We start from the raw sequence: 23,663 nt of genomic DNA on the forward strand, positions 1-23,663 counted from the left end.
ACGCAACAAACGGCTGCGATTCACACGAACTCTAGCGATGGCTTTTGACTGTTCAGAGGAACTGGCGATAGGCATAACCGTCGTCTGCTACGAGAACCACGACCTTGCGTGACCCTGCTTCCGGGCTCTTCTTTGTTCAAACTTTCAAAACTTCGAATTGTACTGATCTTGTCTTGATGAAAAAAGAATTCTGTTATGATTTAAGAATGTTTGTGTCAATTTATTATTCAGATTTTAAAAGTTAGATCTAGCGCCAAAACGCACCGTCCGATTGTCTGATCAGACAATCCGCAAAATTAATTCTTTGAAAATTGCTCGCTCTTTACGTAGGGCACCTAGGATGTTCTCAAGCGGTGAGTGTTTAAACGAAAGGGTGTTTGTACTGTGTGTAAAAGCCTGAGAGTATCTGTGATCGTTTACGGGAGGCGTACTGTGCCTTTAAGGACATGATGTGGGTTATATAATAACCGAGTTTTTACGCCCTCACGGCTTTTGATGAGATACACAAGTGTGTGCGTGTTTAGGTGATATCAGCCATCTGCATTTATGGCAGAATGACCGAGGTCTTTAACGTGCAAATGTGGTGACACGGGGGTGGGTCTATACATAAAGTTGGCCCGGATTCGAACCAGCGACCTTTCGATCACAAGTCCAGTGCTCTACCATCTGAGCTACCCGGGCACCCAAACCCGGATGTAAAAACGGCCCTCCGTTTTATTCGGAAATCAGCACTGTGTAAGAAATGGGTAAATTTCTCTTTGTGCAGTGAGAGAACAAGCGTCCTAATCAATTTGACTCTGTGTCTGCTGGCTCAAGTTTTACCCCACATAGCCTACATTCATTTGTCTCAGATCGTCTGCTTCAGTTACATACAAGCCTATTACGGGCAGTAACACATCTAAGGTAAGTCATCTGAGGTTTGTTTGGCTGGTGGAACAATGGCTGTATAATTGCCATAAGATTTCAACAAGGCCTTATTGTTGATACTGAGGAAAATCTAACCAGTGAAAAGGTATGTACGTGTGCGCGCGCATGTGTGTGATAGTGTACGTGTGTGTGTGTGTGTGTGTGTTATTTAGGGACGTGCCGGAGTATATATATATATATATATATGTGCGTGTGTGTGTGTGTGTGGCGTGTGAGTGTGTATGTGGGTGTGTGAGGGTGTATGTATGTTTGTATGTGTGTGTTTGTGTGTGTGTGTTTTTGCGTGAGTGTGTGTGTGTGTGTGTCTGTGTGTGTGTGAGTATGTTTATGTGCGTGTGCTTTTTGTGTGTGTTTTGTGTGTGTGTGTGTGTGGTTGTGTGTGTGTGGTTGTGTGTGTGTGTGTGTGTTGGTGTCAGTTCATGTAGGGATAACTCGACTCCCGCGCGAAATTTGGCGCTTTACTTCGACATCATGTTTTAACTCGACGTCGAAATAAAACATTTCTTCACTGAAATCACTACATAATTAGTGACCCGGTTATGCGTCTGAAGGCACCTTCATTCAGTGAAAAGGTATGTACGTGTGCGCACGCATGTGTGTGATATTGTGTGTATGTGTGTTATTTAGGGACGTGCCGGAGTATATGTAATGTGTGTGTGAGGGTGTGTGTGTGAGGGTGTAAATGTGTGTGTGTGTGTGTGTGTGAGTGTGTGAGGGTGTAAATGTGTGTGTGTGTGTGTGTGTGAGGGTGTAAATGTGTGTGTGTGAGGGTGTAAATGTGTGTGTGTGTGAGGGTGTAAATGTGTGTGTGTGTGTGGGTGTGTGAGGGTGTAAATGTGTGTGTGTGAGGGTGTAAATGTGTGTGTGTGTGTGTGTGAGGGTGTAAATGTGTGTGTGTGGGTGTGTGAAGGTGTAAATGTGTGTGTTTGTGTGTGTGTTTTTGCGTGTGTGTGTGTGTGTGTGTGTGTGTGTGTGTGTGTAGTGTTTGTGTGCGTGTGATTTTTTTCTTTTTCTGTGTGTGTGTGTGTGTGTGTGTTTGTGCGTGTGTGTGTGTGTGTGTTTGTGCGTGTGTGTGTGTGTGTGTGTCAAGGGATTTTGATATGCTGCTGACATAATGGTCCGGTGTTTGCTTTTCCGTGTACGGGGTTTCTACATTCATACACTCGTTTACACATTTGTACACTCACAGTCATACACAGACATACTCGTGCATACGGGATGGTGACAACACGCACTCGAACAACACACACGGCACACAACGGATGAACATTTCAAACATTTCGCCATTGCATCTAGGTTATAACAAAATAGGCTACCTCTCGTCACACAGAACACACCGTTCGGCACTGTATCAACACACTTCCTTCTGAATCAATGGCGAATGTCCACTACACAGTCACTGCCGAAAGTCCTTGAAGTTACACAGTTCTTTTCTGTCCTCCGACAAACACAAGAATGTCCGAACTACTCTAATTAACAAAAACATTTTCATCCCACACCACAACAAACACATCCGCTCGCATCAGTCATCCCATCGCTCTCTGACGTATCACACTTGCACGGTCAACCTCTCCACCATCGCATTTACACAGAGGGGTGACAAGATAGATCCCTCGCACAGCACAGGCGTCCGTCTCAAAAAACATAACACTGATTTTACCTATTCAAATTAGGCGAGTCGGCTATTCCGCCAGACCATTTGAATAGGGTTTTAGAGACTGCTCGGAAATAATACTTATTCTGCGATAGCTCAGGGGTACGGTATCGTGATCAGAAAACTATACCACCAAATTTTCCCTTGACAGTGTGTTAAAGGACCAGACCACGCTGTTTTAAAGGTTATTAGAACCACTAACCGATGACTGAAGGTTAGAGAAATGCACCTAAAGATTCCAAAAATGTAAAGAAATTCACCGATTCGTAGCTTAATCATTGTGATTTAATTAAAAACGTTCCGCCAAATTCGTCTGCTAAACGAGACTTCGAAATGGCCGCCAGTAGACGAGAACCGGCTGTGACGTCACTTGGTGTTTGGAAACCGAAAGTTACAGCTTACGCTCAAGTGGGCGTTTGCCTAAATCGAGCATCAACAGCACGCCGAAGGAATGCGCACGGCTGCTGATAGCTATGAAGTATAGAAAAAAGGTTCAGGCATCAGTTGTCACCTTTTTCCGATGGGCTTACAACTTCTGCAGCAAGACTGATTAACTGGAAACGGCCAACACGATGTGCTGTGTTTCGCGACACTTTCTTCCAATGCGAACGCAGTTAAGCCGGCAAGAAAACCTGGCACACACAAAACAGCTGTTGCCTAACGCAGTTCCAGTTCCGACAATTGTTGACCACTCACAGGAGGTCAGAAACCGGATACCAATGTCATCAGAACGATCTGCTTTCACTAAACGCAGACGAAAGGAAGTGAGTACATGTATACTGAATGTGTTCTGTAAGGGATAGGGGTTCAGTGTCACTGGGCGTTTTTGTCAGACTGACAGTATTTGTAGTGGAATGGCATCTGTTCCTAATTTTAAGCACATGTGTTAAGATTACAGATTAAAACATATATCTGTTACTACATGTCCGTTCCCATGCACCCACCTTAAAGTTCCCTCTCTCTCTCCCTCTTTTACACTCACCTGGGTAATCGATGAGTCTCAGGTTTAATCAGTGTCCGTCCATATACACATAGACATTCACACAAACACACACACGTTGTTATAGTTGTTATCTAATTCAGTGTTGTATTAAATAGATAAAGAAATCGTTAATACAGCAAGCTTGCATGAATAATTTGCTGTTGTCCTTTTTTTCAGATCAGGTTCTGTAATACAGTAATTATAATTAATACAAGTACAAATTCATGTTTGCAGTCATACTCATAGTGTGTGAGTGTGTGAGTGTGTGTGTGTGTGTGTGTGTGTGTGTGTGTGTGTGTGTGTGTGTGTGTGTGTGTGTGTGAAAAGCACTTTGATACTTAAAACATCTGTGTTATTTGATTTTATTACAAAACTGCAGTCAGAATATTAAGCAGACCTATTCCAACAATACATTTTGATCAGCAGTAAATGTAATGTCAAATTATGAACAACAATCATGTGAGCAGATATATCTAACAGAAACAAATAGTCTAGCAAAATAATACAACCAAGTACATGTATGGACATCATCATCCACATAAAAAAATTGATTGTAGGAAGAGCACTCTGTGTTATTACCACTGCTTCAGTCAAACTGCCAGTTCAACTTTATCTCTGTGGGTTGTTTTTTTTCTCTCGGAGTAACATGGGGAAAAAAACCTTTAAAAAACTTGCATGCAACAGAGCTGGATTGTTTCTAGTGATCATGCAGCATGATTTATCCGCACAGAAAACTACTGAAACACCTAAACAGAAATAGCAATGTCTACAGAAAAAACCCACTGTTTGATTGCTGTCTGTAGTACTCCTCTTGCTAACAGTGGCATTAAAATAATTAAAACTAAGCTATGCTCTCTTGGGGGGGAAAAAGTGCTCTAAGTACTTTTTGTGTCTACATAGGCAAAACAAAACTATGCAATGTTTCAGATTTCCTGACCCACCCTATGTTTTTCCTCCTTATCCTGGACTATTTTGGACTCTTACAAAAATGTAGGCTACTTCAAAAATGACAAATCTTAATTTTGCAGGCTTACAAGGAAATTGACTCTTCTCTTACAACCAGAATACACCATGATTTCAAGCAAATAAAAAAACTACATGCACCTGAGAAAAAACCCACTTTAATTCAAGAAGTTAGACCTCCTAATCCCAGCTTTTCAATTCAATTCAATACGTTGTTGATGTTGATTATGGAGCTTAACGTCCTCCCAGGTAACTAGGGACCTATATTGGGGCATGATTTTTTATACAATGTTAAAAGTGTAGGGTGTAATGGGGGGGAGGGGGACTGGAGGGTGACGGGGTGTAGTCGCTAATAAATTTAAAGGTGCGTTTATTATCTAATATACCAGACATTTTGTTTTGGCTGGTGTACAGAATAACATCACATAAAATCGCACTCGCAAAACATACAAAACACATAAAATGTACACATCAGTACACACATAACCCAAACCACACATATCCATACCAGCACCATCACACACATAATTATCCACATACATACTCTAGTTTGTACATTATAAAAATAAATACATTATGATTAATATCATTACTAGTCAACTTAAATTAAGGCTCAAAATAGGTCTTAAGATGGATGTTATTTAGTGTAATGAAGAGATTATAAAAACCAAAAAAAGCTATGAGAAAGAAAGTATGAAAGAATTATGCCCTTTCTCCGGTGAAAGTTCTGCTGATTGTGGTAACTTTTTTTTCTGTCTAAAACAGGCATCAGGTTAACTGAACGAGCTGTTTGAGGGGGTGGTGATCCTAACACTGGCCTATGGCAACACTGGCCTATGGCAGCTACAACAAAGCTCTGCATACACAGCAAGACTACAATGCAACAGTGCCCAGACTTTGACTGCTACAGCTAGACCAGTTGACAAAGCTCAAGTTGTCACCAAGCAGGACGCCCCAACTGGCGACCAACTATATAGACTGAGGCTGCCTATCTCCAAATCTGACAAAGCAAAAATTGTTACGCAAGCTCCACATTTCTGTTTGCAGTTTAAGCCGACCTTAAGTATGCAATGGTTATGCACATCCCCCCCCCACACACACACACACCCCGCAGTTGAGAGTTGTAATATACCTTTTATTTATCTTACATATATATATATATATATATATATATATATATATATATATATATATATATTTGAAGCCTGTGTAGCTCTGTGACAGAAAGAGGTCTCTGATGGCAGCGACCAGACAGGCAGGAAGAACTTTCCTGTTCTTTCGGAAAGTCAGTGAGTGTGCAACTTGTTGGTATGTTCTGAACACATCAAAACATTTTCTTTAATTTAAGCTACATAATATCATGTGGATGCACTGATTGGGTGTAAATAATAACAGCAATTGGTACAGTCAATTCACTAAATGTGCAACAGAACCCTAATCATCAGACATTTTACAACAGCAAACTTCAACAGTCCTTTTACTTTCCTGAATGTCATTATTATTTATTAAAACATGCATCTAGAGCAACATACATATAAATCTTCTTTTATTAAAGTTCACCTGAAATTCAGGCTGCTTTCCCATGCAAAGTACAAATGCAAGTGTCCATAAACCAGGGTTTAATACAAAGTCATGTAGTATGTGAGTGAGTTCTGATGAAAAAGTGATTGTGTTGTAATATTGGTTATTACTGAGTGTTGATGTTACAATGATTACATTATAAAAACAACAACAGAACAATGTGAAGAGCAAACTTCTTCTGTGGGCATGCAAGTGAGTTAATCTTGTGTGTGTGTGTGTGTGAAACTATATATGTGACTGAGTGTTACAAATTTAAATGACAACAGTTTTCTTGATAGCCTTTAAAAACAACAACAAATACATACATTTAACAATCAAACAAATATAGGCACCTCAAAAAAAGTTGTATGTACACCTTCGTGGCTGGTGATGCATTCTTGCTCCCCTGCAAGTTTTCATTCTACAATGTACCTCAGGCTAGCTTCCTCTCTCTCTCAAATCTGCCCCTCCCACACAATACAACAGGTACAGTGGCCACTCTGACACCAGTCTCTGAAATAATCAAGAACAGTTAAAACTGCGATGAGCTGTTGTTCTTTTACTCGTGAATGCAATGCATGAACACTTAAACAATATCCCACTTATTCGCGAGTGCGTTGACAAGGCGAGAGTGAAAAAATAGCACAGACTCGAAAGCAGACGATAAGTTCAGCACAGAGAGCGGGCGTGTTTACCTTTGATCGCTGAGACAAACAGTGTCGCAATTTTCATCGTCACTGTTTCACTACTGCTGGAAGTGGCCTCCGCCCTCATCTTTCATGCTTGATTCGAGGAGAGAAACCGGTAGTTCGAACATGTACGGTTCAATTTCGTCTGCAGTTACGCTTGTTGTTGTCATGTTGGTAAACTACCATCTCCACACGGTGTGACGTCACGGATAATTTATTCATAAGCCAGTCTCGCGAAGATCACGCAGCACAATGGCGGGTCGTTTTGGAGAAGAAATCCGTCGCTTCGGTCACAAAATTCGTCGGATTACGGCCTTAGAAGATTCCGAAGTAAACCAAACATTGTTGAAGACGGTAAGAAAGTGGTTTTTTAACTAACTGCAAACATCGGGAAGTGTTCGGTCGCGCAGGAACACGATTCGAAGCGTTTTTGACGCTAAAACAGCGTGGTCTGGTCCTTTAAATATTGGTTTTCCATGTCTCTTCAACCGATTTAGCTAATTTGGACCTATTCAAGTTTGTGCGTGTTTGTGTGTTGTGTTTGCGTCCGAGCGTGCGTGTCGCTCACGCGCTTGTGTTTACCTTTTGTTTGTTTGTTTGCTTAACGCCCAGCCGACCACGAAGGGCCATATCAGGGCGGTGCTGCTTTGACATATAACGTGCGCCACACACAAGACAGAAGTCGCAGCACAGGCTTCATGTCTCACCCAGTCACATTATTCTGACACCGGACCAACCAGTCCTACTCTTAGCACTAACCCCATAATGCCCGACGCCAGGCGGAGCAGCCACTAGATTGCCAATTTTAAAGTCTTAGGTATGACCCGGCCGGGGTTCGAACCCACGACCTCCCGATCACGGGGCGGACGCCTTACCACTAGGCCAACCGTGCCGGTTTTGTGTTTACCTGCCTATGAAACAACAACACATAAAAATCAACTAATAATTACACATTAACATGCTTCCATTTGAAAATTCGAGGTCGTCATCGTGGATTGACGCCCGACCAAAGCTAATTGAAGCCTGACGGAGCGAACGATCGACGGAGGGCTTCAATTAGGCTTTGGGAGGGCGTACGTCAATCCACGATGAAGACCGAGAAGTTTTAAATGGAAGCATGTTAATGTTATTGTAATTCAATCTGACGATCTCTTTCCTGCTTTCATGCGCTTGTAAACAGACATAATTGGTTCTGTTCTGTTCACACACTATTTTCAGTCCACCTACCTGGAAGGGTCAAGTCCCAAGAAATATGTCTCTGTATTCCTATCTTATCACTCTGCTCCTGGTTTGTTTTTTCTTTCACATACATTTTCCCTTCTTTTTTGACGGGTTTCTGGACAGCAAACTCTAAAACAATTTCTTTTCATCACAAAAGCTATCTTTGGAATACACCAGTTAACAGTTTCGGCGTATACATGGAACGAAGAAGGAAAGCGGAAGAGGAAGAAGTACAATCATACTCGCAAAAAATGATCTGCGCACGCGTTCAAATCAAAGGCGGGGGAAAAAAGGATAATCGCGTGTTTGTGTGCCCGATGTAATCCTTAGAACTTTTACACTCTTTCTTCGAACACTCAAAAGCAACTTCAGGAGCCAGAGGCTCGGTAATACCTGAAAATCGACCCTAGGGAAAATATGCACGATATTCAGAACTCGGAGTGTGTAACCTATATTTATCCCATGACCTGCCTCTTTGTCTCTGTTAGCTGAGGAGGTGATTATTCTGGATAATCTATGGTTACCATATGGATAATCCATCATCACCGAGTCTCGATCTCACCTGTCATTGGTCATTGTCTTTGATCTCAGAGTACAATTGAATAATTTATAAAGGTCATCTGCATATTTATCGTTGACTCCGGGACTACTTTCTTCAGCAAAACGATTGAGATATTCTGCGGTATAAAAGTCGAACTCACGTTTGGCTAACGATCTACAAACATTTTAACATTGAAGAAATAAAGAAAACAACAAAGAATACACATAATCTGCTGGGGTGAAAAGAGCTGAGTGAAGATTATGAGTTGGCCGAAGCGGTGAGAGAGAGAGCGATAGAGAGAGACGAGTGATTCAAGGCGCACAACTCTAGTACGCTTCATAGGCAACCGCTTAGATCAATCCCGACAACAAAATCCTGATTCAAAATCCTGAACGACGAAATAAAAATTAAACTAAAACAGTATGCTTATGTGAGCTTGTGACCGACGACAGTTACGGTGCACATGCACTTGTGTGCATCCGTTTGAACTCGTGAACTCGTGGTACCTCTATGCTATTGAGGATTCAAACCTGTACTATCGGGGATCCACTAAGGTTTCCGAGACTGTGTTTTTTCGGTAGTGAAATGGTCTAGCGGAAGAGCCGATTCTTAAATTTGCATCTAGGTAAAATGATCGCTTTTTGGTATAAGCCCCTGGAGTAAATTTTTGATTAGTGTTTTTGTGAACAAGAAACAATTGACAGTGGCTTTGTCCCATCTCCTTTTTTTCCTCCGCCGCGATGTAACCTTGAATAGTTGAAGGCGACGTTGGACGCCAACTAAAGAAAGAAAGAAAGTAAAGGTACCCAACACCCCGTTGGGTTGAACTTGTTTTAACCTTGTGACGTAGGTACGCGGGATGTGGTGGGCCGCTGAGGCTTTCTTTTTGCTTGGAAACTTGGAGTGGAGACAACGTATATCTTGTGCGGTGTGTTTCCTTGACGCCGCTGTGTGACATGTTTGTCACGGGCTGAAATATCCTTTTGGGATGTGAAGATTTCTTTGCTGGATGGCGGAGTGTGCGACGGGGTTTTCGTAGACGGGTTTTCGTAGACGGGGTTTTAGTTCAGGTTTTTCAGTTAGGTTTCGTTAGAGGGGTTCAGTTAGATTTCAGTTGGATTTTAGTAGGCGGGATTTCAGTTAGGTTTCGGTAGAGGGGTGTAGTTAGATTCAGTTAGTTTTCGTAGACGGGGTCTCGTTAGAGGGGTGCAGTTAGATTTCGTTTGTTTTAGATTAGAGTTCTATTGTGTGTTTTTTGGATTAAAGTTGAGAGTGAGGATTTAGAGTAGAGTTTTGGAGTGTAGTTTGGAGGGAGGATTTAAAGTGTTCTTTTAAAGCATAGTTTTAGAGTGGGAATCTAGAGCATAGCTTTAGAGTAAAGGATTTAGAGTGTTGTTTTGGGTTGTTCTAGTTCTAGAGAGTAATACATTGAAAGTTTTGTATTTAAAGGTAAACCCCCGCTTTCCCACATTTTCCCCTCATCATCTTATGGAAATAAAGAACCGGGTAATTTAACTTGTGTCAGTTGCTTTGAGTGTTTGAGCTCGGTGAGAAAGGGTAAAGTATATTTGGCACACGGTTACACTTACAAGACGGGCACTGTGGCGGGGTGGTAAGACGTCGGCCTCTTAATCGGAAGGTCGAGGGTCGTCTGCTGCAGATCTGTCGTCTGCTGCAGATCTGTCGTTTGCTACAGAATCATCGGCTACTGATCAAGTTGACCAACAACATGGAAATTGCCACTTACAAAGTTGGAGATACGGTTAAAATAAAAGGTCATGCAGGCAGATAGATTTACAAGTTTTGACCTACATTGAATATACCAGCAGAACAAAAACTACTGCAGTACAGTACATATAACTTACTGGCCTAAGACTGAACGACAGACATCAAAGTAAGGCTCACCTAAATGACGATTGAAGAAGTAAGTAATCCAAATTTGAACACTGAAGCACAACAGCTCGAATAAGCACAAATTCAGCAATCATCCTCATCGCTTGTAAAATCACACACGCAGTCTTTTTGGTGAATGCCTCTGACAACCGACTTGGGTCACCGACTGAAACCGGCCGGTAATTGCACAGTATCAAATGCATTGAACTGCGCAATCTCGGAAACATGACGGGTGTACCGGTCAGGTAGGACGAAAGCCAGAAGCCAACAATGTAAAATAATATTTCCAATTTCATTTCAACACTCTAGAAATAACTGTTATTCGTTTTCTTAAGCAGTTGGATGACTGAATACAAAAGCAGACGTTTTATGGCGCGTTTACCAAAAAGACAAAAGGTGAATCGTTTCGCACATGAATTTGATGACACGATTTGCGGTCAAAAAGTGGGTTTTTTTTAATGAAAACATCGGAGTAAAGGAATCAAAAAACAAGATTAACAGCTTTGTGTTATATTTTGTAATTGATGATTATGTTTTGTTTGAGTGTACAAATCAACAATTGCAGAGAATTTTAGTTTAATTGCAGAGAATGTAATGATGTTCGAGCTGTTACATTAAAAAAAAAAGAAAAAAAAGCCAGAGGCTCGGTAATACCTGAAAATCGACCCTTGGGAAAATATGCACGATATTCAGACCTCGGAGTGTGTAACCTATATTTAATGACCGGTAATGTTTAATGAGTTGGGGCATTCTGACCAATCACAGGATCTGTTTCATTAAAACGCCAACTTGATTGAATTACAATAATAATAATAATAATAATAATAATAATAATAATAATAATAATAATGGACATTTACATAGCGCTTTTCCACAGCTCGAAGCACTTTTAGTTAGTTAGTTAGTTAGCTGTTTCTTTTCGGGTCCAGCGGACCATAATAGACCAAATCAGGACCCCTCGAAGCGCTTTACAAGTTCAATTTACAAGTTCAATCAAAAACACAACACGATATATACAACTAATACAATTTGTCTCAGATAAAAAGGAAAATACTCATCAAAGAGCATGCACAAGCTAATGTATACTGTAAATTGCTTTTTGTTTGACGTGTCTTGAATGAAAGAGAAATGGAGCAACTTACATCACATGGCGTCAAACAAACTGTGACATGCTTGATTGACATGATTGTATGTCTGCAGCAATATGGCGATTCTCAGGCTCGTCTGCGTGTTGATTTGCATCACCGCTGGCGCAAGCTCTGCACTGGAAGATGACAATGATGTCGTTGTTAACTACGCTCCCTATGACATTACTTGGGAAGATTTCAAGAAGGAATATGGCAAGTGTGCATTAAGTTAACTCCTGCCAGCTGTCGGCCATTCTCTGCGCAAAGTTTTTTGTTCTCGTTTTATATTGTCCAACTTGTTTGCTAATAAGAGCGGTTAAAACTTACACGCATATGCTAAATTGTGTATTTGAGACAGCTTTGCGTTATATTTTGTAATTGATGATTATGTTTTGTTTGAGTGTACAAACCAACAATTGCAGAGAATGTAATTTTGTTCGAGCTGTTACATTAAAACCGTTTTTTAAACTGGGATTTCCCCAATAAATGTGCTGACATTTTAGCGATATGATATTCTTCTTCTTCTTCTTCGTCGTTCGCTCAGACACGCGATATGATATAATTTGGCTTATTGTGCTACATGGAATCCAGGTTCATTTCAAACATAATTTATACTATTAGAAAGGCCGGTGTACCAGGACTTAAAAATAAAGTTAATTTGCCAAGGATGCTGATGTTACCCTAGGCCATAACATTATTGCGGCAAATATCGCACCCAATTTTAGGCATTAATTCCCGCGTCATTTCATTCACACTTTCAATGACAGTTAATTGAGCGGCGGTCACGTGATCCTTGTAAAAGAATTCTTTATTCTGGAAGGTGATCCAGAAAGTCAAGTGAACGGCCTTAACTGGCATAGAAAGTCTGAATGAAATGACACGGGAATTAATGCTTTAATTTGGGTGCGAAAGTTGTCGCAATAATGTTTTGGCCGAGTGTATGTGACACCCCAACTGGAGGAGGATACTTTGAATTGGACATAAATACGAACTGACAGGTCCGGCAGTATATTTGGTAGTAATAATTACATCATTACGGAAAACCCATCGGGAACTTTAATGTTAACCCATACTTTTACACAATTACGGATTCTCAAGATTACAATGGACGACCAAAAAGGCATTCTGTATGTATCTCACCCAGTAAATTTGACAGAATAGTGGAATTTTCTCCCGCTTTGAGCTTTTCATTTTAGTTGGAGATTATTATCTTGCGTTCTGCTACACTTGCTTAGCATACTCAATCCACTGGCAATTGACTCAATTTCCTGGTTTTATCCGGGCGCTACGCACAGTACAGCCACCCGTGATCAATTTTTGTTTAAAATGTGGGTCACCTCGCACTTGTTTTGTATTTTGCGCGCATGTTTTCACAAAATCGGCTAAAAGAGTTTTCTTCCCTACGAACCTTTAATTTTATATTTGCTCCATTTAAAGTTGTCAAAAATGACACATTTGGTTCATAAACCAAGAAAAATAACTTTCGTCTGGCGCAGTCAAAGGGAGATAAAACACAAATCGAACAGGGTTTTCAGATAGAGCACTTAATAACCTTTACATTGATATATATAATATGTCGTGTATGTTTTGAGCATAAACAACTTATTTGAAGTTGGAGGCAAAATTCCCAATAATTGTATAGATAATAAATGTATGAATACATTACAGTTTAATAGCGTGAATTATACCATCTACTACTTTCTCTCTCACTCTCTGTATCTCTCTGTCACACACACACACACACACACACACACACACACACACACACACACACACACACACACACACACACACACACACACACGCGCACGCACACACATATAACCAGACATTGTATACACTCCGCTTTGCAGGTCGTCAGTACAGCAAGGAAGAGGAGAAAAGTCGCTACACAGCTTTCGTTGAGCACCTGAAGACTATCGAAGCGCACAACAAAAGATACCTGGCTCAAGAGACATCTTTCTTCATGGGTATTGGCCCATTTGCTGACCGGGTGAGCAACAAATGCAACATTTACCACACACGCACGCACGCACGTACGCACGCATGTACACACAGACACACACACGCACTGAACTATCCCAGTAAGAATTGTACTAATTAACTAAATTATTCCCTTGCAGATAGCAGCAGCGGTTTGCCTCATGTCCAGTTCTGTGTTCATTATCATAGCATTATCATCAAGATCACCAGTTTTATTTAGCTTCGTTCATTGCCATGTTTGCTGCACCTTGGTAATTTGATCGGGTGTTTCAGTACCAGACCTACTACTATATCATGGCGCACCATATCGATGTTTACCAATACACATTTTAGCGACAACTAACAAATGATTTATATAATATACCATTTCAGTGGAAACATGTTCATCTGGTGAAAATCCTAGCAACACTATCTTTGCTGTCAAATTTATATATACGCCAAATTTTCTATTTACTCTATAAACCACGTTCAACCAAATACCACGAATCTTCTGGCAGAAAAAAAGAAATGTTCTATATAATCTGTCTCATTATAACAATATGTACAATAAACATTTTCAACAATTCCCATTTTAAACAGAATTATATTAGTGGGGTAAATATTATGCACAATTTTCCAATGTAATTCTCTCAATCTGGTCTCAGAGGAAACTTTCTGAACAATATGCCAATGCCAGGGAGTAACTTCAACATCAAATTTGTGCAGCCAAAAATGAAGACAACATGGATTCTTATACTCCAGACTAAACAAATACTGTAAATACTGGCGCGCTCAAAAGAACTCTTTACACTAAAAAATTGCGAAAATTCTGATTTTTCAGAAACAGTCACGCGACCTAAGGTTTGTCTAACAAACGTTTTCACTGCACTGTGCACAACTTTATATTGCATAAATAGTGAGGGAAAAAACCCAATAATCTCCCCTACTTGCTGGAGTGTCAAGCAGTGTTACCGACCATCAAGCCAGCTACGTAGGTTATACCGTGTTGTGCCTATGTCTTAAAAAAAATAACTCACTTCTGATACATAACCTTATTGTTATTCCAAATACATTCAGAATAAACATCCTTACACATCATATCCTTATTATTCTGAATCCAAACTTTTAAAACTTCCTTCCAAAACAACGATTTTATCATTTCAACTCCCTTTATCCTTTTCCAATTCACTCTAAATTTAAAACATGCAAAATCTCCTCCAATCTTTGAAAACCAGAAAGATGGTACAAATGTCCATCTATCTTCCACTGAGGACGTTTGTAATTTCAACGCCCATTTACACAAAATGGACGACTCAATTAATTTTAAATCAACCATTTTAATGCCTCCTTTTTCATATTGACTTTTCAACACGAGTCTTTTAACCTTTTCAAAGGCTTTTTTATTGACGTCTTTCCTTTTTCACAAAAACCGAAAAAAGAGGGTATTTACTCTTTCCAAAACATTTTCTGGAATACATAGTGCACTTGCCTTCATAACGTAAAACAAACGAGGAACAATACAACTTTTGATAACGCACAATTTTCCAAAGTAACCTAAATTTCTTCTTTGCTAAACAATTAATATCTGCAATATTTTATTTATTCTGGATGACCAGTTCTCCTCAAGGGAGGATGCTGCACAAAAGTTACAAAAAACAATGCCGAGTATCCTCAACTTATTTTTCCAAACCAGACCGTTACACTCCGAACCATGGCCTCTATTGCACCCAACCCACATGGCCTCCGTTTTTGTACGGTTTATCTCTAAACCAGACATATTCGCAAACGTGCGGAAGAACTCAATCACTACATTCACATCATCTTTGTCTCTTAAAAACAATGTTACATCGTCGGCATACAACAAACTCTTCAAAACACAACTTAAATTTCCCACCGTACTACGTTTTAACACAATACCTTTAATTCTATCATCGGATCTAACCCGTATTACCAATAATTCTATTGCCAAAACAAAAGCCAATGGAGAAAAAGGGCATCCTTGCCTAATACCAGCGTTCGCCGTAAAATAATCACTTATCCAACCAGAATACCCAACACAACTTTTACTTTCGTTCATCAATACTTTTACCCACATAACAATATCCTTGCCAAATCCAAACTTCGAAAATGCATATAGCATATAATCCTTCGAAATGCTGTCAAATGCTTGTTTAAAATCGACTGCCATAATAGCACCAGGCATGTTGGATACCCTAGTCAGATCTACAACGCCGTCAATTGTTCTTAATAACGATGCAACTGATCTTCCTTTCAAAAAACCTGTCTGATCTTTATGTACAATAGAATCAACAACACGACACATTCTGTTTGCCAAACATTTTGCCAACAATTTATAATCAGAGTTCGTTAACGAAATGGGTCTCCAATTTTGCAATTTTGTTTTCGTTAATTCTTTTCCTTTGTGAATAAGTGAAATAAGGGCCAGAGATTGTGAATGTGTCAAACTTCCCTCTGCAAAGGCAACGTTGAAGGAGTCTACCACAACAAATTTCAACTACCAAACCTACTACTGTCCATTTCGATTCTGTTTCATAATCATAATCATCGTTGTCATCGTCATCATAGTCATCGTCGTTTTTGTTTATGTTGTACTCGTTTTCTTCACCGTGATAATTATCTTTTTATAATCACTTCGATCATCATGCCTTTCCACCATCATGATCATCATTATTTGTTTTAACAATTCGAGGGCTGTTTCAAATGTGTGTAGCCTACACATGAAAGAAAGTTAGATAGAGTTCTGAAAATTGGCACACATTTGCACCTGCCTCTTATAAGGTTACTTGTACAGTATCATACATGTTGTCATTATAGCCATGACGTCATAAAAAGGTCTACTTGCCGCTGACTTGCAAACGGGCGAAATAAACACGATATAGTGCCAGGCGGTATTAAAATACTATTATAAAGGGGTTAAGCCTGAAAGGCAATCATGAAGATATTTAGACAAGTTGTCAAAGACCTGTAAGTGATTGTAACAATGACACCGTTACCGCAGCTGCCCGACGACGCTGGGTTCAGCTGCGATGTTCTCGACGACGAGGATCCCATTGATCGGGTAGGGCGGCAAAAGCGACAGACGGGGTTTTGTAGAGCGTACACACCTTCTCGCGGCTTCACCCCTGCCGCCTCTCTGGACTGGAGAACGAAAGGGGCCGTGACTCCGGTCGGAAACCAGGGCGGCTGTGGTTCTTGTTATGCATTCGGAGCGGTGAGTATATACGCATTATTACACCCCCGTTTGTGGCTGACTGAGTTGACATTTCTCGCGTAGCTAGGTTGCGGGCGCTTGACGGTCGCACACACACACACGCACGCACGCACACACACATAAACACACACACACATACACACACACATACTCACACACGCACGCACGCACGTACACACACACACACACACACACACACACACACACACACACACATCTAACTCTATCTGTTGTGCATTTCAGACCAAAACTGCAAACATGACTAACGTTGCTGAACAGTCACATGTCAAATCAAACCGTAACTACGTCCAGCCGAAACCATACCCCACTCCTCACCCCCGCACAAAAACACACACGCAACCCCTGCTTCCCATTCCCTGGATCTTGCAGAAAACCCCTTTTCTAAATACATGCATTCTTTGTTTTACCTGCAGACAGCAGCAATTGAAGCACAACTGAAGTTTAGCAAGGGAACACTGATCGAACTGTCCAAGCAACAGTTCGTGGACTGCCACAAAAAAGACTGCAAGGGCAGCACCGCTGAAAAGGCTTTCTCTTACGTATATTATGCTGGAGGAATTATGTCTGCGGCTGACTACCCTTACAGACCCGAGGTTTGCTTTCTGTACTTTCATTTTTCTGTGTTTTTTGTTTTCTCCCAGGGAAGGAAAAAAAAAAAAGATGGTTCTTGTGGACAACAAAGCCAAGAATCTTTTCATTTTTTTTAACTGACGGTGTATTGATTTAATTATTTATCTTTGAATTGTTTTTCTTTTCCTCCTTTGTATTACTTTTGTATACACCGTTTAAAATAGGGTCTTATAGAATACTTTTTACACTTAGTCAAGTTATGAATAAATGTTTTAACATGGGAATCGAGACGAGGGTCGTTGTGTTTGTGTGTATGTGAGTTTGTGTATGTGTGTGTGTGTGTGTGTGTGTGTGTGTGTGTGTGTGTGTGTGTGTGGGCGTGAGAGTGTGTGTGCGCGTGAGTGTGTGTGTATGTGTATGTGTGTATGTGTGTGTGTGTGTATTCTGTGTGTGTGTGTGTGTGTGTGTGTGTGTGTGTGTGTGTGTGTGTGTGTGTGTGTGTGTGTGTCGATTCAATGAGAGAAAACTACTGGACCGATTTTTATGAAACTTGACATGAGAGTTCCTGGGTTGATATCCCCAGACGTTGTTTTTTCATGTTTTCGATAAATGTCTTTGATAATGTCATAAACGGGTTTTCGTGATAGTTGAGGCGGAAAAGTCACGCCCTCATTTTATAACTAAATGTATTGCCATTTTGGTCAAGCAATCTTTTACTTAGTTCGGATTTTGGTATTGCATATCAGCTCGAAAGCTTAATTATTAGTTAATAAGGTTGCTGAATAAAGGTGTCATTAAAAACAAATTTTCGCTAACAGATTAAAGAAAAAACCACTGCACTGTATGCCTCGTTTTCTCCTGAATTCAAAAATATATAGATATGTTATGTTTACTTTAAAAAACGCGCTCAGAATTAAGAAAATAGTTTGAGTATATTGTTCGTACGCTTCGCAGAGACGAGCGTGACCCGTCTCGGTCTTCGGGTATGGTTAGCCAAGACTATCTGAATGTAGTCTCGCCGATGACTGGTTTTTGGTGTTGATCTTTTAGTTTGATGCCTACAGATTGACTAATGCTGTTCATCCTTGTTTGTGTGCAGACCCTAAGGCGAACAGACGCCCAAGCTGGCCCATGCGACTTCCAGAAAAGCAAGGTTAAAGCCCAGTTATCCGGTTGCCTGTACTCGCTGGGGAACGAAACTCGATTGAGATACATGGTGGCCAGCCAGGGACCTGTCTACATCAGTTTTGCTGTTACAAAATCCTTCCAAGGCTACAAAGGCGGTCAGTCAAAAGATGTTTTTTTCTTAAAGACGTACAAAAAGGGAAAGCAAGAAATTAAGTCGCAATAAGCGTGATTAAAAAAAAATGCTGTCAAGCAGTGAAAGTTTGACATTACCTGCTATTCAGACTTGGTCGTGTGACAGACGTTTTCTTCCACACGAGATTACGTTGATTGTCTAACGGCTGAGTTAGACATCAGCTAATCGAGTGTGGAAGAAAACACTGTCACACGACCAAGTCGGAATAGCATTTATGTCTCACAGCTTCAACAGAGGAGAGAACAAACACGTTTTGCGTACTCAGGCTTGATAAACCTAAACACAGGAGCAGCCATTGTGGAGAGATCTACTTTTTGACGAAAGTGACCGAACAACTATGAATGACGTCTCGGTATATGTGAATGACGTCACAGTCATCGTCAGAGTCTGTATCTTTTGAAGCATCGCAATCTTCATGACGTCTTTCTGTGTCTGCATCCGCGAAATGTTTGTTCTTTCCGGGATCTTTGTCATCTATGTTCATAACTCTGTCCTTCTAGATTCAGACTAACAAGCCTCGTGAGCGAGCCACTTTCCAAGGGCAGCTAAATTCGCGTATGGAAACAGTTCTGTCGTCTGGGATGCCGTTCTCAGTATTCTCAGCGTTGAAGAATTTGTAAAGAGAGGAAACGATAACAGCAGGAGAAATAAAAGTCGTGTGTGCATTTTGGTTTTGGGGCTTTTGGAGGGACGATTTCGAGTTTGAATCCGTTCTTGCACATGCTCCAAAGCGTGTAACATACAATCTTGCACACGTTTGCTTTAGTAGTGGCAAAGAAGGAAAGCGTGTGACATACACATTTTCTACCGAAATCAATCATCGTATTCTTCAAGTATAAAACAAACTCGCTCTGGTATTTATCTCTTACAACTACGTATAAAATATTGACTTCATCACGCACAGAACAAAAGTGATACCCCTTATATTCCCTATCGATTTCGTATTACAAAAAAACATATAGTTTTACTTGTATTGTGTTTGGCGTTGAAAACATGTTCAAAATAAGAAAATGCGTTGAAAGGAAATCAGGCTTCAAACCTTGTATGACATTATCCGCTCATGTTTTGACTTGCTTTCACCGCGTTGTGTCATATGTTGACCAGATACTAGGACAGGCTGACTAGTACTACTACGACGTAAATAAAAAGCCGTTGAAGATAGTGGTTACCGCTATTTCTGCTTTAAGTCCCACTCTTTGCCTGACCGGAAGCTTCCTGTTCCATCGGCTCCCGTTCTGTCTGTGTCTTCGAAATCGTATTTTACTTAAATCAGGGCTACCCACAGACGCCTGTCCTAGAGGGTCCCTGGACCCCCACTTTTAATGTTTAGAGGGTCCTTAGTCCCCTAAGTTGAGTTTTGGAGGATCCCAATAGTCCCGGAACCCAAAACCCCCTGTGTACATAATCATATATAATGCATTGATCGCGAAAAATGTGATACAAAGAGGGTTTTTATCACCGGAATATTCGAGGAGGACACTTCAACTATTCCTTGTTAAATGCAACACATACGCACTCTTTCAGCTTGACTTGTGGTCTTTCTTTTGTAATGTAAGTTGACGAAAAGAGTATCTACGGGACGCACGACAAATACAATTTAGTGCGTCCCGGGACCCGCTCCTTATAGGTTTAGAGCGTCCCGGGACCACCTCCATGAATTTCTAGTATGCGATTTCGGCTTCTAGTGCGTATAGGACGCAGGGACGCGCACTTTGGGGAGCCCTGCATGCTTAAATGCACTCATCACTTTTATGATCTTTTATCCAACAAGATCATGAAATAACCAATACCATGCCATTTCCAGGTGTATACTCCGACACAAGCTGCACGCAGAGCAGTCTCGGAAGACACTGCTTGACCGTTGTTGGCTATGGGCGCCAGTCGGGAAAGGACGTCTGGATTGTAAAGAACAGGTACAGCAGTGGGTGTTGCAATATCACTCAGGCGTGGTGTGTGTGTGTGTGTGTCTGTGTGTGTGTGTGTGTGTGTGTGTGTGTGTTTGTGTGTGCGCGCGTGTATGTGTGGGTTGTGTGTGTGTGTGTGTGTGTGTGAGTGTGTGTGTGTGTGTGTGAGTGTATGTGTGTGTGTGTGTGTGTGTGTGTGTATGTGTGTGTGTGTGTGTGTGTGTGTGTGTGTGTGTGTGTGTGTGTGTGTGTGTGTGCAGGGACGATTTGGGTGGGGGTGGGGGTTTGGTGTTTGGTTGATTGTTTGTTTTCCATGCCCATTCAACCTATTTAGCTATTCGGGACTGATTCAAGTTTGTTTCAATTCTCCGTTTACATTAGGTGAGTTTTTCGGTTTGATTTTAACTGATGGTCGTTGTTCGTCTTGAAGCCTCAGGTTTTCTTACAGACGGTTTACAGAACTATGCTTTTTTTAATTTTATTTTTCTAACAATAACAACAGGACTAAACTGAGTAAAACATTATAGATATAGCCTGCAACAACATTTTACGACGCATACAGACGCGTGACCGGTAATTTGACTCAACTAAACCGTATAATCATTTCGTAGGTTTATTCGTACTTTCAACAATCGGAATGACCTAGACCGGGCTCTCTTTTTAAAGTGTGATTAATTCCGTCTTGCGCCAGTATGAGGATCAAAAGCCACTGATGATTCGATAAAAAAAACCACCCACACACACAACCAGCCTTATGGCGGAAACACAGTTTTTCACCCAAAACATTGTCAGTCACCGCCTAAACACTACGAAGGATAGAGTGTCTGTGACCACATCCAAACGGCATCAAATTCAATACTTATTCCTTTGAAACTCTAGCCAAGTAGAATTCCCCTTCGATGTAAAACTCTCGGTGGGTATAGCGTCCCTGTTAGAAGTGATCTTGACCAGGAACATCTATCAGGAAAAAGGTGGACTGGGTCAGTGGACCCAAAATAAAGTCGGATCGGTCCCGGGACCTGTAATTATACTCCTCAACTTAAATTTGTATTTGTAATGTACGAAGAAGCCTCAGATCATGAAAGGATGGTTTGCGCGAGAAGGATGTTGTCTCATTCGCCTTTTAGCCTCCCTCCCACTTTAGTTAACCATGTCTGTGACAACATTGTGTCAACGCCAGACATGAACAAACCATGGTACACTACAAGCATGTCTGTGACAACATTGTGTCAACGCCAGACATGAACAAACCATGATACAAGCATGTCTGTGACAACTTTGTGTCAACGCCAGACATGAACAAACCATGATACAATCATGTCCGTGAAAACATTGTGTCAACACCAGACATGAACAAAGCATGATGCAAGCATGTCTGTGACAACATTTACCAACGCCAGACATGAACAAACCATGATACAAGCATGTCTGTGACAACATTAACCAACGCCAGACATGAACAAACCATGATACAAGCATGTCTGTGACAACATTAACCAACGCCAGACATGAACAAACCATGATACAAGCATGTCTGTGACAACACTTACCAACGCCAGACATGAACAAACCATGATACAAGCATGTCTGTGACAACTTTGTGTCAACGCCAGACATGAACAAACCATGATACAAGCATGTCTGTGACAACATTGTGTCAACGCCAGACATGAACAAACCATGATACAAGCATGTCTGTGACAACATTGTGTCAACACCAGACATGAACAAACCATGATACAAGCATGTCTGTGACAACACTTACCAACGCCAGACAGGAACAAACCATGATACAAGCATATCTGTGACAACATTGTGTCAACGCCAGACATGAACAAACCATGATACAAGCATGTCTGTGACAACATTGTGTCAACACCAGACATGAACAAACCATGATACAAGCATGTCTGTGACATTATGTCAACACCAGACATGAACAAACCATGATACAAGCATGTCTGTGACAACATTATGTCAACACCAGACATGAACAAACCATGATACAAGCATGTCTGTGACAACATTATGTCAACACCAGACATGAACAAACCATGATACAAGCATGTCTGTGATTTCAGCTGGGGGACTACATGGGGAAGCGTGAGAGGCTATGCCTACATACAGCGAGGCGTCAACTTGTGCGGCATCGCGAACAGAACCACCGTGCCAGTGATCGGGGGCAAGTTCAACAGAGGACAAGCTGTGCTTACAGACACCGAACCCGATACCTACAGTCCTACCGGCAGAGCTGATCCTCCGTTGTCTGCCGTCTCTTTCCTTCTGGTTCCATGTATCCTGTTGGCTCTTAAAACAGCGTTCTAGATGATCGAACGTGTAGCAAAGACCTGTACGCGTACGTGTAGATATTGCGTCACCCGTGACTCACTTTTTTTTCTTCATGTTCCAAATGCATACGCTGTTTTGCTCACACCAAGACTGCAGATCTTGGCATACACGTGACGTAAAAACTAGATTTGATGATGTTACCCGAACACGTTCCCGTACACGAGCTGAACAGTTCCACATCTAGATCTGTCTAATGTCAAATGAGACTGTTACAGACATGCTGATTTTTGTTTTACCTCACCCCTCGCCCGTCAATTTCAATCGGATACCACTCCCCTACTAGCAGAGCAGGGCCGGACTAGGCGAAGAGGAGGGGGGGGTTGCCAGTGGTGGCCCAGGGGGATGTCCCCCCTGGCGGCAGGGGCGGATCAGTTCATTTTATGACTGGTTTTTTTCAAAAGTATATTGTGAAGATATGGGTGTGAAGGCGCAAAGCGCCAAGCCGACGGCGCGAAGCGCCTAGTTTGCTAGGGGGGTCCGGGGGCATGCCCCCCCGGAAAATTTTGAAAAAAAGGATGCAAAATGGTGCAATCTGGTGCATTCTGAGGATGATCATTACCAGTTTCAGGCAGCAGATTTTGTCACTGATTAATACCCCAAAAATTGAAACTCAATGTAAAATAAAGAAATGCATACCTCATTCAATATTTTTATTTTTTGGCTGGAGGGGGGGGGGTCCGGAAACCCTAGAACCCACCCACCCCCCTCGTTGTGGGGGTCAGGGGGCGAAGCCCCCTGAAGCTGACA

The 23,663-nt window shown here is 41.3% G+C and overlaps 1 protein-coding gene across 1 annotated transcript; it reads left to right on the forward strand.

Annotated features, from left to right (window-relative positions):
• Window positions 1–748: 748 nt before the first annotated feature.
• On the forward strand, window positions 749–23,204 carry LOC138962753 (digestive cysteine proteinase 2-like). The gene is made up of 8 exons (XM_070334702.1): window positions 749–903; window positions 11,631–11,770; window positions 13,411–13,550; window positions 16,539–16,751; window positions 17,186–17,365; window positions 18,442–18,625; window positions 20,468–20,576; window positions 22,649–23,204. Exons 2-8 carry the CDS (start codon window positions 11,635–11,637, stop codon window positions 22,890–22,892), a joined length of 1,206 nt encoding a protein of 401 aa, XP_070190803.1. The 5' UTR covers window positions 749–903; window positions 11,631–11,634; the 3' UTR covers window positions 22,893–23,204.
• The last annotated feature ends 459 nt before the right edge of the window (window positions 23,205–23,663 follow it).

The sequence above is a fragment of the Littorina saxatilis genome, linkage group LG3, assembly GCF_037325665.1.
Source record: "Littorina saxatilis isolate snail1 linkage group LG3, US_GU_Lsax_2.0, whole genome shotgun sequence".
NCBI lineage: Eukaryota > Metazoa > Mollusca > Gastropoda > Littorinimorpha > Littorinidae > Littorina > Littorina saxatilis.

Excerpts from the sequence above, each read along its gene's own strand:
- LOC138962753 (XM_070334702.1), top strand. The coding sequence starts at position 11,635 with ATGGCGATTCTCAGGCTCGTCTGCGTGTTGATTTGCATCACCGCTGGC. Across the intron at positions 16,752-17,185 it reads CTTGTTATGCATTCGGAGCG|ACAGCAGCAATTGAAGCACA; the intron begins GTGAGTATATAC and ends TTTTACCTGCAG. Across the intron at positions 17,366-18,441 it reads ACTACCCTTACAGACCCGAG|ACCCTAAGGCGAACAGACGC; the intron begins GTTTGCTTTCTG and ends GTTTGTGTGCAG.